General features: G+C 39.6%; 1 protein-coding gene across 1 annotated transcript; it reads left to right on the top strand.

Moving 5' to 3' along the window:
• The first annotated feature begins 12069 nt into the window (after window positions 1-12069).
• Window positions 12070-12996, top strand: OR4E2 (olfactory receptor family 4 subfamily E member 2). The gene has a single exon (XM_006731348.2). The coding sequence runs from the start codon at window positions 12070-12072 to the stop codon at window positions 12994-12996; it is 927 nt and encodes a 308-aa protein (XP_006731411.2).
• Window positions 12997-14009: the final 1013 nt, after the last annotated feature.

The following is a 14009-nucleotide window of genomic DNA, read 5'->3' as shown; positions in this document are numbered from 1 at the left end:
ATCTAGTTGTTTACAAGAACTAATTTCCAAATATACATCTATGAATTTACACAACTGTTCTTTAGAAGCTCTTCAAAATCTATCTGTAAATTAAAAAGTGAAGCAAAATTGTCCGTCTCTACAGCTTACAGCTGCAGATCAACAGTCAGGGCCTGAGTGTACAGGCAGTTCTCTTGGTGCCCCCGTGTCCCCCCGGAACTGCAACTCCACATCCTTTCTGATACTTGTCATTTTCTGTCTTTTTGATTATAGTTATCCTAGAGCATGTGAAGTGTATCTCGTTGTGGCTTTGCTTTCCATTTCCCTGAAGGCTAATAATGTTGAAAATTTTTTCATGGGCTTACTGACCATTTGTCTATCTTCTTTGGAACAATGTCAGTTTGAATCCTTTGCCTATTCTTAAGGTGGGTTATTTATTGTCTTATTGTTGAGTTGTAAGAATTCTTTATATATTTTGGAAACAAGGGAGACCATATACATTTAATGTGATTATTGATGGGGTTTGGTTTAAATCTACCATTTTGCTATTTGTTCTCTATTCTCATTTTCTTCCATTTTTTTTAATCATTTGGATTCACTGAGCTTTTAAAAAATATTTTATTTCATCTCCACTATTACCTTATTAGCCATATCACTTTATTTTAGCTGTTTGTCGAGCATTTAGAGAATACATCTTTAATGCAGTATATATCAAAAAATATTATACCACTGCCGGTATAATATAAGAATCTTTCCAACTTCCATTTTCTTCCTCCCAGTCATTTTGTTATTATTTTCATACATTTTATTCCTGCATATTTTCAGTTCCACAATGCATTAGTATTGTTTTTGCCTTAGGTAGTCAAAACTCTTTTTGGGAGATTGAAAAACCCACTGGTACTGGATTGTAATTTTTTTGCTTTGAACTTTTCCTCAAGCATTAGAAAAGACAAATGAGGAGGTGCCGAGTCAGATATTTCTGGAAACTTAGTGAGTTCCAGGCTGCCTATTGAGCATTTTGGGAGCCCATGGATTGATAGCAATTTATTTAGGATTCATGGGTGAGGTTCCATTTGTCAGTGGACTTCAACTCTCTGGTGTATGTTGCAGTGGTTAGTACAGTGGCTGAATAAACTGATGCCATGCTAATTGCCAAAGGTTTGGAACTCATCCATATTTGGAGACTGCTTGTTTTATTGTCCACTTATTAAATTACTAAATGAAGGAGACTAGTAACAGGAAATTCATTGAAATGGAAAACTCATAATAATACCCTTGAGTATTCACTGATGGCAAGTTCAATTCTAGTCATCCAATGATCACTTCAAAATCCTGTGTCAGGCAGATAAAAATCCCAAAGCTTTCAAGCCTGAAATTCACCTCGTGTAAAATTTTGTGCTCTAGGATTTTCCATCCTGGGCTTCTGTAACAGGGTATGAGAGGACACTGAATCAGGATGAGGTACAGGAGTACATGGTAAGTGTTTGATGTCAGTGGAAAGCTCTTTTAAAAAAGCAAGATAAGTGTATGAATGAATGTTACTGATTATACATTGAAGAATATTGCTTTGACCTCTAAAAGAGAGCCAGAGTTTAATAGAGTTAGTGGGTTGATCAATTTGGGTTGATGACACTGAGTTTTCCTATCCTCTTTCTGCCTCACCTTTATAAAATAATAATGACTATTGTTGCTTATTTAAGGCAGATGTTGATGGAGGGAGAGAGAATATAATAAGATCTTCAGGAGAAGTGTATCTCCTGGGAGTGATGAATGACAATGGTCTTCCTATATACCTAAACTTTCCTAAACCTAAACCACATTCCCATCTTTATGACAGTTGCAAGGGAGGTAATTGTATTAGTCAGGGTTTTCCAGAGAAACATAACCAATAGGATATTTATCTTTCTGCCTATCTATCTATCTATCATCTATCTATCTATCTATCTATCTATCTATCTATCTATCTCTATCATCAAAATAAATTGTATATATAGAAAGAGAAAAAGAGAAAGAATGAGAGAGAGACTGAGAGAGAGAGAGAAAGATTTACTTTAAGGAATTGGCTCATGAGATTTTGGGCCTGGCCAATCTGAGGTCTGCAGAGCTTGCCAGCAGGCTGGACATTGGCAGGAGTCAGTCTTTCAGTCTTGAGTCTGGAAGCAGAATTCCTTGTGCTGGGGACCTCAGTCTTTGAAGGTTTTCCACTGATTGCCTGAGGCCCACGCACATTATGGAAGGTAATCTACTTAAAGTCTACTGATTTAAATGTTAATTACATCTGAAAAACATCTTGCCAACAACATCTAGACCTGTATTTGACCATACAAGTGGGTACCATGGCCTAGCCAAGTAGACACATAAAACTAACCATCATAATATTAAAGATATCAGATTATTACCCACTTCCCAGATAATGAAAATAAAGTCAAGTGACCTGCACAAGTGTACCCAGAGTTATGATAGATCAGTTGGTTAAAGGGGTAAAAAAGAGCAGGATCCAAAGGTTTTTAAGATTAGTGCTAGATTTATTTATTTATTTATTTATCTATTTATTTATTTATTTATTTATTTATTTGCCTCTAAGCTCTAGGTGTGGCTTGAACTCACGACCCTGAGATCAAGAGTGGCATGCTCCACTGATTGAGTCAGCCAGGTACCCCAGAATCCAAATTTTTAGATATATTGTCTGACAAAATAGGTCTTTACTCAATAATGCTCATTAGTTCAGCAGGGCAACAATAGAACCTAAGACTGGCTTTACTTGGCACAACTCAAAAAATTTTATATTTTCTTTTTTCCTCCATCTTTATTGAGGTATAATTGACAGACAAATAAAGATTGAATGTATTTAAGGTGGCAACGTGATGATTTGATATATGTATACATTGTGACATGATTACTGTCATGTCACATATTTATATTTTATAAATATAAATTTTTATATTTTCTTGATACAAAATTTTAAGCTTCAGGTTAGTATTTGCATATATCTCATAAAGTATGCTATTTATTTATACTAACTAAAAATGAGTATTTAGCTTCTATACAAAAATGTTTGTTGAATGAATGAATAGCTTTTGAGGAACAGATTTTGAAACCTGTTCAAATATAGTTCTAATGGTGCCATAGTAGTTACTGATTAAAGTGGAAAGGGCAAGTAGGCTTAGTTCTACCTTACTTGGCTAGAAGAAGGCAGAAGTATTGAAAAGGACAAAATGCAAAATTTAGGGGCGCCTGGGCGGCTCAGTTGGTTAAGCGACTGCCTTCGGCTCAGGTCATGATCCTGGAGTCCCGGGATCGAGTCCCGCATCGGGCTCCCTGCTCGGCAGGGAGTCTGCTTCTCCCTCTGACCCTCCTCCCTCTCATGCTCTCTGTCTCTCATTCTCTCTGTCTCAAATAAATAAATAAAATCTTTAAAAAAAAATGCAAAATTTACAGAGAAGGAAAGAGATTAAAAAAATCCAGAGACCCAGTTAAAAGGGTGAAATTATTTTAACAGAAAACCAGTTACTAATGTCCAAATCATAATGTTTTAAAATATTTTGCTCTCTCTCTGTTTCATTTCAAAAGAGATTATGAAGGAAGAAGTGGAAGAAAGAACATTTTAACAGTTAGCTACATCACCCCTGTGTCATTGGAGAACATTGGTGAGTTTTACCACCTCTTTACTTGCATTGCCTGCCATGCCTTCTCTGGGGTATGCACCCGTATGCATATGTGTTCATGGTACTGAGCAAGACCCATTCTCAAACACTTGTCTGATATGTTGCATAAGTGTGTAGTATTTATACATTTAGTAGAAGACCTTTTAACTTATGAGAATTATTATTATTATTATTTTTAAAGATTTTATTTATTTATTTGAGAGAGAGAATGAGATAGAGAGAGCATGAGAGGGGGGAGGGTCAGAGGGAGAAGCAGACTCCCTGCTGAGCAGGGAGCCCGATGCGGGACTCGATCCCGGGACTCCAGGATCATGACCTGAGCCGAAGGCAGTCGCTTAACCAACTGAGCCACCCAGGCGCCCAACTTATGAGAATTATTTTAACCTCTCTTCTGTCTCAGACTCAGGATACTTTTTCAATGTGTTTCTTTCTGCAAAGGCATCCCTGTGCCCCCAACATACGACAAATAGACACACCCTCTAAGATTCCTCAAAATGTCTAAGATTATTGTCACTTCTTAGATTTTGCCACAGCACCTGTTCCTTCTTTCTAGTCATCAAAAAAGTCATAGAATTATGGAGTTTTGGGGTTGGCAGGGATCAATACCATCACTAGCACAGTGCCTGCTAGGCATTCACAGATGTTTGTGGAATGAATGTTGAATAAGATACACTCTTTCAAAGAAAAGAGTCTCTTCTACTGGCAAATGGTCATTCAGTCTTGGCTTGTTTGTGGAAGCAAGGGAATCTTTATTACACCAGAGAAAGCCTGTCTTTCTTGTGCCTTGAAAGTCAGCATACAGATTAGATTTGGGCTGTTTGAGCCCCAAGGTCAGGTTCCACGCTGGGCGTGGAGTCTGCTTAAGATTCTCTCTCTCCCTCTGCCCTGCCTCCTGCTCTTAAAAAAAAAAAGTTAAGAACTTCAGGCAAGCTTTATTTCTCCTCTGTTTTGATTGGCAACCAGGTAGATAATATCATAATATACTATGAAGAATGAAATTTTTTTTAAAGATTTTATTTATTTATTTGAGAGAGAGAGAATGAGAGAGAGAAAGCACATGAGAGTGGGGAGGGTCAGAGGGAGAAGCAGACTCCCTGCCGAGCAGGGAGCCCGATGCGGGACTCGATCCCAGGACTCCAGGACCATGACCTGAGCCGAAGGCATTCGCTTAACCAACTGAGCCACCCAGGCGCCCTGAAATATTTTTTTAAAAAAATATTTATTTATTCATCTGAGAGAGAGAGAGAGAAACTGAGAGAGAGAGACGTGGGGCTTGATCTCACAACCCTGAGATCACGACCTGAGCCGAAACCAAGAGTTGGATGTGCCACCCAGGCGCCCCTGAAGAATAAAATCTTAAAAAAAAAAACAAAAAAAAAACAACTTACTGTGAAGAACAAAGTCTTGAAAAAAGAAACTAAGTACAATATACTGAAAGAAAATTAGGAGTTAATCTACCTCAGCTCTCTGGAGGCCACTGCTGAGTAGTGGAAAAATCTAAGGGCAGGAGATCTGGGACAGAATTCCAATTATGCTGTGCAAAGGCATGTCAAAGTTCATGTGCTCCCATGAGCTTCTCCCTTGTCTCCTCTTCCGCGCTGAAGCCCCTGGCATTCACTTGACACAATCAGGCAGTTCTCTCAGACAAGATCTTGGCAGCTCAAGATGAAACTGACTTGAGGCTGAAATGATGATGTAAGGAACATATAGTAAGGATGTAGGATGAAAACTCAGGTTCCTCTTGGCAGAAGGAGCCTTCGCTGTGTGTCTTTGCCAAGGTCTGAGCCTGCAATGCTGAAACAGCAGTCAGATGGAGACAGAGAGAGAAGAGACAGAGAAGGATGGGGTTTGGGGTATCTCAGAGGAAATGGCAGAGACAACGAGGTTGAAATTGGGGAGTCAGGTAGTAAAGGAATAAACTCTGCTGCTCATCACATCTGATCCCCAGCAAATTGCTATACTCTTCAGAGCAGTGATTTCCGAAAGGGGAAAATTGTTATTATCTCCTTTTTGTAGCTGCTGTGGGGATTGCAGAGCCCTTGGGTGAAAGGTGAAAGGAAAGGGCAAAGGGCAGAAAGGGACAGATTTTCAAGGTCATTCAGTGCTTTATGAAGGATTGCAGTATACACAATACACATTACTATATACAATATGGATGTCTAGTGGGGATTCTGGTCTTTTTAATTCAATTACCCCTCCTGATTTCCTTAAAAACCTGGACAATTATTTTAATGCACAGATCAACATCCTCCCAAATTTTGAGACTTTTCATGTTCATTACATGCAATGTTACTTTTAAAATATTTTTTTTTTGCCGGGGACCTGGGTGGTGTAGTCAGTTGAGTGTCTGTCTCTTGGTTTCGGCTCAGGTCATGATCTCGGGATCTAAGTTCAAGCCCCCTGTGGGGCATGGAGCCCACTTAAAAAAATAAATAAAAATGAAAGCTCTGAATGAGAAAAGTTTAATTCATGGCTTAAATCTTGATATATTCGATTGTGAGTTTAAAAAGGAAGCTGTTTTTCTAAGACACTTTCTTTTTTATTTTATTTATTTATTTATTATTATTTTTTAAAGATTTTATTTATTTGACAGAGACACAACGAGAGGGAACATGAGCAGGGAGAGTGGGAGGGGGAGAAGCAGGCTTCCCGCCGAGTGGGGAGCCCGATGCGGGGCTCGATCCCAGGACCCTGGGATCATGACCTGAGCCGAAGGCAGACGCTTAACGACTGAGCCACCCAGGATCCCCTAAGACATTTTCTTTTTTAAAAAAGCCCACTCTTGGGCACCTGAGTGGCTCAGTCATTAGGTGTCTGCCTTTGGCTCAGATCATGATCCCAGGGTCCTGGGATCGAGCCCCATATCGGGCTCTCTGCGGGGAAGCCTGCCTCTCCCTCTCCCACTCCCCCTGCTTGTGTTCCCTCTCTCTCTGTGTCTCTCTCTGTCAAATAAATAAAATCTTTAAAAAAAAATAAATGAGAAGCCCACTGTTAAGTCAATAAAGGAGGTATTTAACAACTAATTTTTGTTTGACCTCAATAATTTGAATTCAGTATTTTCTATTTGACATCCTTAGTTTGCAAGCCCCGAGTCTTTTTTTCTACACTTGAAAGTCCCCATCTGCCAAATTATTCATGGATCAATCCATCTGTGAATTTATTGGATGGCTGAAGGAATGAATGAAATGTAACGGGTTTACAGTGAGCGAGCACTGCGCCATGTGTCACACACACTTTGTGTGTACCTTTCTTTCCTCCAGGTTTATCGGGCCACTCCAGTGTGCCTCACTTTGTCCACATGGTTTATAAAGCTTGCTAAGCACTTCAGGTTTTTTTCTCTTACTTTCAGGGGGTGGGAAAGAGAGAAGAAAAAAGATTTGACAAACTAGATCAGCATGGTGGTGAGCAAGCAATGGGAAAGGCTCAAGAAGAATAGAGAAAGATATGATGGGAAGGTTGAAGGAGGTGCTCTGCATCTTTTCAGAAGGAGAATAGAATGAAATCTTAAGAAACTCAGGAGAGTGCTAAGCCTCCTACTTCCAACAGGCACTGTATATTTGTTAGTTTCTTTCTTTTTTTTAGGGAAAGTTAATCATTATTATTTATTATTATTTTTAATTTACTTATTAGTTTTAGACAGACATGTTTTTGTTTTTATGGATTCTTTAGAATAGAAACTGCCTCGCATTTCTTGATGGGCTTGGTAGTTTTGGAGTGTGGAAGTCTTAGTCACAGTGCTCATCACAGCGTGGGCTGGGTTTTGGGATCTCATTCACTGCTGAACGCAAGTTTTGGATACGCCGCGGCAAACAGGCAGATCTAGTCCTTGCCCTCAAGGGGTTTATATTTGGAAAGGCAGCCAATAAACATAGATGTAAATCATTCAGGAGATTGCAGGTGTTTCTAAGTGCTCAAAGAAGATGCACTAGTATATCGTGTCATTGGGGAGTGTTCTTCTTGGTATAATCATCAGGAGGGCCTCCATGCTGAGGTGATATTTGAGATAAGACCCAATCTTGGAGTTAAAATCTCAACCCACCTCTTTTTATTTATTTTATTTTACTTATTTGTCTAAAGGATTTTTATTTATTTATGAGAGAGAGAGAAGGGGTGGGGGTGTGCGGCAGCAGAGGGAGAGGGAGAAGCCGACTCCCCACTGAGCAGGGATCTGGGATCATGACCTGAGCCAAAGGCAGAAGCTTAACTGATTGAGACACCCAGGTGCCCCTATTTTATTTTTTTTAGATTTTGTCTTTAAGTAATCTCCACACCTAACATGAGGCTCAAACTCACGACCCTGAGATCAAGAGTCACATGCTCTACCAACTGAGCCAGCCAGGCACCCCATTAACCCACCTATTTTTAAAACCAGAGCAAAAACTCTTCCCTAACACAGTGTAGATTCCTTTGGTGCTGAAAATGTAGCAGCTACCATCTGTTGACCTCAAGGGAATTATCCTGGCTTTGTGAATTTCAGCCAGTCCCAAGATTCAGTCCTTTTCATTAGATTTTTCTCAAGTAAAATGTGTATATGAACTTCAAATTTAACGACGATCTTCTGTGCCCCAGAACCCCTAACAAAGCCAGACATTCTTCCCATCCGCTTGCTTCTCTCTTAATCTTTTCAACAGAGAGACCTGAATATTTGCTACATCGAATCATGTATAAGAGATGCATCTAGTTCCTCTTTTATAGCTCAGAAAACTGAGGTTTAGGGAGGTGAAGGCCAAAGGTCATAGTTATTTGAATTCACTGAATGTGCTCTTACGAAGAGCCTCTGCCTTTTTCTTCCTAGCTGAAAGCAAAACAGCTCTCGATTCTCTGTTACTAATGCATTGCTGACCAGCAGTTTATGGGAAAGATCTTCCCCATTTTAGCAATACTGCCTTATAAAGCATATAACCAGATTATGCACTGTTAGACGTGGAGAAGGAAAAATGTACTTATAATCCCATGAAGTCAGCATTTTCATTTCCTTTCCTTTTTTCCCCATATGCATGCTTTTTTTTTTTTTTAACATTTTATTTATTTATTTCACCGAGAGAGAGACACGGCAAGAGAGGGAACACAAACAGGGGGAGAGGGAGAGGGAGAGGGAGAAGCAAGCTTCCCGCCGAGCAGGGAGCCCTATGTGGGGCTCGATCCCAGGACTCTGGGATCATGACCTGAGCCGAAGGCAGACTCTTACCGACTGAGCCACCCAGGCACCCCTATGCATGTTTTTAATACTTTCTTTTTTTAAACAAAGTAACCCATGCTTATTAAACAAACTTAAACAATTACAGAGTATAATGTAAAAATTAATACAATCTTACTATTCTTTTCAATTTTATACTTCCACAGATAACTAATATTGAAATAAGGTGTGTTCTTCCACACCTGTTTTCTATCCTTTTAGGAATAAATGCATATGCACATAATTCATAAATATGTATATATGTATGTTTGAACAGAGGTACACACACACACGCATGCACACACACACACACAAAAATCTCTTTTGATTCCTTCCTTCCTCTGTTGTTTTGTTTGTTCCTTCTTTCCTTCTCCCCTTCCTTCCTCTCTCCCTCCCTCCCTCCCTCCCTTCCTGGTTCATAATATATTCATAATGCACTCTTTTCACTTAACAATATATGGTTGACATTCTTTGAAGTTAATAGTTTGCCACGTTGGCTATATGTTGGAAATGCCAAAGAGCTTTAAAAGTACTGATGGGTCCAACCCCGAAAGATTCTGAGTTAATTGTCTTAGGTGAAGCCTGGGCAGCAGAATTCATACGTCCCCTCCCCAGATGGTTCTAACGTGCAGCCACATTGACAACCAGTGCTTTAAGTCTGTATGCACAGATGCAACTCATTCTTATTCATGGCTACATAATATTCCAAATCACAGCTGTATTAAAATGTATTTACTTATTTCTCTATTAATAAACATCCGGGCGCCTGGGTGGCTCAGTTGGTTAAGCGACTGCCTTTGGCTCAGGTCGTGATCCTGGAGTCCCGGGATCGAGTCCCGCATCGGGCCCCCTGCTCAGCAGGGAGTCTGCTTCTCCCTCTGACCCTTTCCCCTCTCATGTGCTCTCTCTCACTCACTCTCTCTCCAATAAATAAATAAAATCTTAAAAAAAATAAATAAACATCCAATTTATTTCCAGTTCCTTGTTTTGCTAAAAATGCTTCAGTAAACATGTACCCTTAATTACGGATTCCTTTATTTCTATGAAATACAGCCCTAGAAGTGGGCTTCTTGGTCAGAGATAGGGGCATTAGAATTTTGATAGGTACTGCCAGATCATTTTCCAGAAAGCTCTTAATAATATCTACCTCCAGTAGCAGTCTATAGAATGCTCAGTTTCTTATACCTTTGCCAATCTGAAGAGAGACAAAAGCATTTTTTTAACCCACTACTGAAGTTGAGTATCTTTTTATTCATACTTATTTGTCATTTTTATTTCTTTTTCTGTGACTTGCCCTTTCATACTTTTTTGCCCATATTTAATGGTCATTTGTCCTTTCTTGTCATATTTTAAGAGCCCTTTAAGTAATAGGAATATTATCCTTTTTTTGTCATAAATGTTGCAATATTTTCTTCTAGTCTACTATTTGCATTTTGATAATTTATATGACACTATATATTTTAAATTGTTGAGAATGCATAAACAAATTTTATCTCCTGTTTTATGCTTCATCATATTTCAGTATTTTTTCATATTGGCAATCCTTTGTTACTACCATTTCCAATGGCTGCATGTAATTCTATTCAACTTCCATTATATTCATTCAAGCTTCAAAAAAATACCACGACTGTTGTTTTAAATAATGCTGTAATTAGTATTTTCTTGCATTTAGCTTTTTGATAGTTTGGATGCTTAGGAGACTCCTACAAGTGAAATAGTTGGATCAAGAATATAAATATTTTTCATGGTTGTGGAAATTATTTCCTAAACTCTGTTACAGCTTTAGGCTAATGAATAAGTATAGAAATTTAGAGACAGGGGCACTGGGTGGCTCAGGTGGTTAAGTGGCTGACTCTGGATTTTGACTCAGGTCATGATCTCAGGGTCCTAGGATCAAGCCCCGCACATTGGGCTCTGCCATCATGGGGAATTGGCTTGATGATTCTCTCTCCTTCTCCCTCTGCTCCTCACCCCACTCATGTTTTCTCTCTCTCTCAAATAAATAAATAAATCTTAAAAAATCAGGGGCAAAATAGCTTTAGTATTTTGTATTACAATAATTATTTAGTATTACAATAATACCTCGTAGAGGACAAATCATATTATACAATTTTAAAAGTTAAATTTCTTTTTTTTTTAAGATTTATTATTTTTTTTAGAGAGAGAGTACGTGCACATGCTCTAGTTGGGGGGAGAGGCAGAGGGAGAGAATCTTCAGGAAGACTCCCCGCTGAGCATGGAGCCCCACTCCAGGCTTGATCTCATGACCCTGAGATCATGACCTAAGCCAAAACCAAGAGCCACACACTTAACCGATTGAGCCACCCAGGCGCCCTTGTAGTTATTGCTTTTTAAGAAAATTTCAATTGAATGGGAAACAGAAAGAAATGTCTTATTTTTTTTTTTATAGTTCAGTACCATAAAATAGGTATGCAAGAAAAGAGATAGGATTTGATTGTATCAGCAAAGTTTTCTTTTTTTTTTTTTTAAGGATTTTATTTATTTATTTGACAGAGAGAGAGGGAACACAAGCAGGGGGAGTGGGAGAGGGAGAAGCAGCTTTCCGCTGAGCAGGGAGCCCGATGCGGGGCTCAATTCCAGGACCCCGGGATCATGACTCGAGCCGAAGGCAGATGCTTAACAACTGAGCCACCCAGGCGCCCCTCAGCAAAGTTTTCTTAAAGGTGGGGATAATGTGGCAGAAACATAGTAACCGGCTTGCCTGGAAAGAAGAATACGTATAAAAAAGGAGGATTCCAGACTGGAAAAATAAACAGGTATTAGTCTGTTGCAGGCTTTGGATGTACATTTAATTTGATAGGAAGAGTGAAATGGTGAATGATTTTAGTTGGGAGTTGTATTTTGGAAGATTAATTTGGTGTTATCTGTGGGTTAGACTGAAATGAAAAAGCCAGCTAACTAGTGGCTGGCTAAGAGTTTTGGCAACGTATTTATTCTTGTGAGATTCATGTATCTCATCTGCAAGCCAGGAACAATAATGCCTGAGCCATGGTGCAGTTGTGGTTGATAGAATTGTGTATAAAAAGTGCTGGGAATGGCTCCTGATACATAATGGGTATATTGTAACAATATAGGTTGGTCTTCTATTTTATATGCCCTGATAATAAATAAACAATTCATAATGGAACGTAGGGTCACTTCAATGAGTTCTAGTCCTGTAATATTAAAGCTAAATTAGCTTTCATGGTCCCCCCGCCCCCCTGAAAAGGTCCTTCAGAAACTCATTGGATGGATGCTCTAAATGAAACAACAGTGACTGAATTTGTCTTCTTGGGACTCACTGAGAACTGGGTGCTGGAAATACTATTTTCTGTGACATTCTTTGTCACATATGTGCTAACCCTTTTGGGGAACAGTCTCATCATAGTTACTATAGTTTTTACTCTGCGTCTCCATACCCCCATGTACTTCTTCCTGAGCAATCTGTCCTTTATTGACATCTGCCACTCATCTGTCACTGTGCCCAAGATGCTAGAGGGCTTGCTTTTGGAGACAAAGACGATTTCCTTTGATAATTGCATCGCACAGCTCTTCTTTCTACATCTGTTTGCTTGTGCTGAGATCTTTCTGCTGACCATCATGGCTTATGATCGTTATGTAGCCATCTGCGCTCCGCTGCATTATCCCAATGTGATGAACATCAGGCTCTGTGTGCAGCTCATCTTTGCTCTCTGGCTGGGGGGTACTGTTCACTCTCTGGTGCAGACCTTCCTGACCATTCGTCTACCTTACTGCGGCCCCAACATTATTGACAGCTACTTCTGCGATGTGCCCCCTGTCATCAAGCTGGCCTGCACAGATATATACCTCACGGGAATGCTCATTGTGTCTAATAGTGGAACCATCTCCCTCACCTGTTTCCTGGCTTTGGTCACCTCTTATATGGTCATCCTGGTTTCTCTTAAAAGACAGTCAGCTGAAGGGCGCCGGAAAGCCCTGTCTACCTGCTCAGCCCACTTCATGGTGGTTGCATTCTTCTTTGGACCATGTATCTTCCTCTACACTCGGCCAGACACCAGCTTCTCCATGGACAAGGTGGTATCTGTCTTCTACACGGTGGTCACCCCTTTGCTAAATCCCCTCATTTACACCTTGAGGAATGAGGAGGTAAAAAGTGCCATCAAGCATCTCAGACAGAAACAGGTTTTTTCATGAAGTCAGGTACATGATGGATTTGGAATCACAAATATAATTATGGCCATATCTTTAATGAGACAGCAGAAGTAAAAAACAAAATGAGTAGATAAAGTGGCCCAGAGCAGGGCAGACTTCTTTATAAAGGGAAGGGCTTATTAACTATTACTTATATAAAGGAAATGATCATGGTGGAACATAAAGGAAAAAGAATCTGGAAAAGTTTAAAGAAAGCTTCTGGTTTCACTAGTAAAGAACATAATTTGGGGCATGGACTCAGTTTCAGGAACAGGTACAATTGTGAGAGATCGTATTTTCTTGATTTGTGGATTCTGTGGGTTATTGCCTCTGGGAAGCTATATATCACACTTACGTTCTATTAAATTACAGTGGTTTTAATCTTGCTTTCAAATATAGTTTCAAGGTGTTTAAGCCATCACTGATTTATAGTGAATTAAATTGTTACTTTGAACATGATTCTTTCCTTATTCCTGGATCTCTTTTGTATTTGTCATAATACTTTGATAAAATCAAGGTGGAAATGTATAAAGAAATTATTTTATTTTTAAAAAATATTCTATTTATTTATTTGGCAGAGAGAGAGAGGGGGAGAGAGAGAGAGAGCACCAACAGGGGGAGTGGCAGGCTCCCACTGAGCAGAGAGCCCGATGCGGGGCTCAAAACCAACACTCTGGGGGCGCCTGGGTGGCTCAGTTGGTTAAGCGACTGCCTTCGGCTCAGGTCATGATCCTGGAGTCCTGGGATCGAGTGCTGCATCGGGCTCCCTGCTCGGCAGGGAGTCTGCTTCATCCTCCGACCCTATCCCCTCTCATGTGTTCTCTCTCTCTCAAATAAATAAATAAAATCTTTAAAAAAAAACCAATACTCTGGGTTCATGACTTGAGCGGAAGGCAGACGCTTAACTGATTGAGCCACCCACATGCCCCAAGAACTTATTTTAAAATAAACTTTACTGAGGTAAAATTTAATTACATAAAATGCACGCATTTTAATTGGGCAGTTTGAGAAATTTT

Source organism: Leptonychotes weddellii, chromosome 9 (assembly GCF_054177405.1).
Source record: "Leptonychotes weddellii isolate Sample4059 chromosome 9, ASM5417740v2, whole genome shotgun sequence".
NCBI lineage: Eukaryota > Metazoa > Chordata > Mammalia > Carnivora > Phocidae > Leptonychotes > Leptonychotes weddellii.
The sequence above is the reverse complement of the archived record's forward strand: the minus strand, read 5'-3'. Positions and strand labels throughout refer to the sequence as shown.

Bases quoted from the DNA above. Each gene is read 5' to 3' on its own strand.
- OR4E2 (XM_006731348.2), top strand. From the start codon at position 12,070: ATGGATGCTCTAAATGAAACAACAGTGACTGAATTTGTCTTCTTGGGA.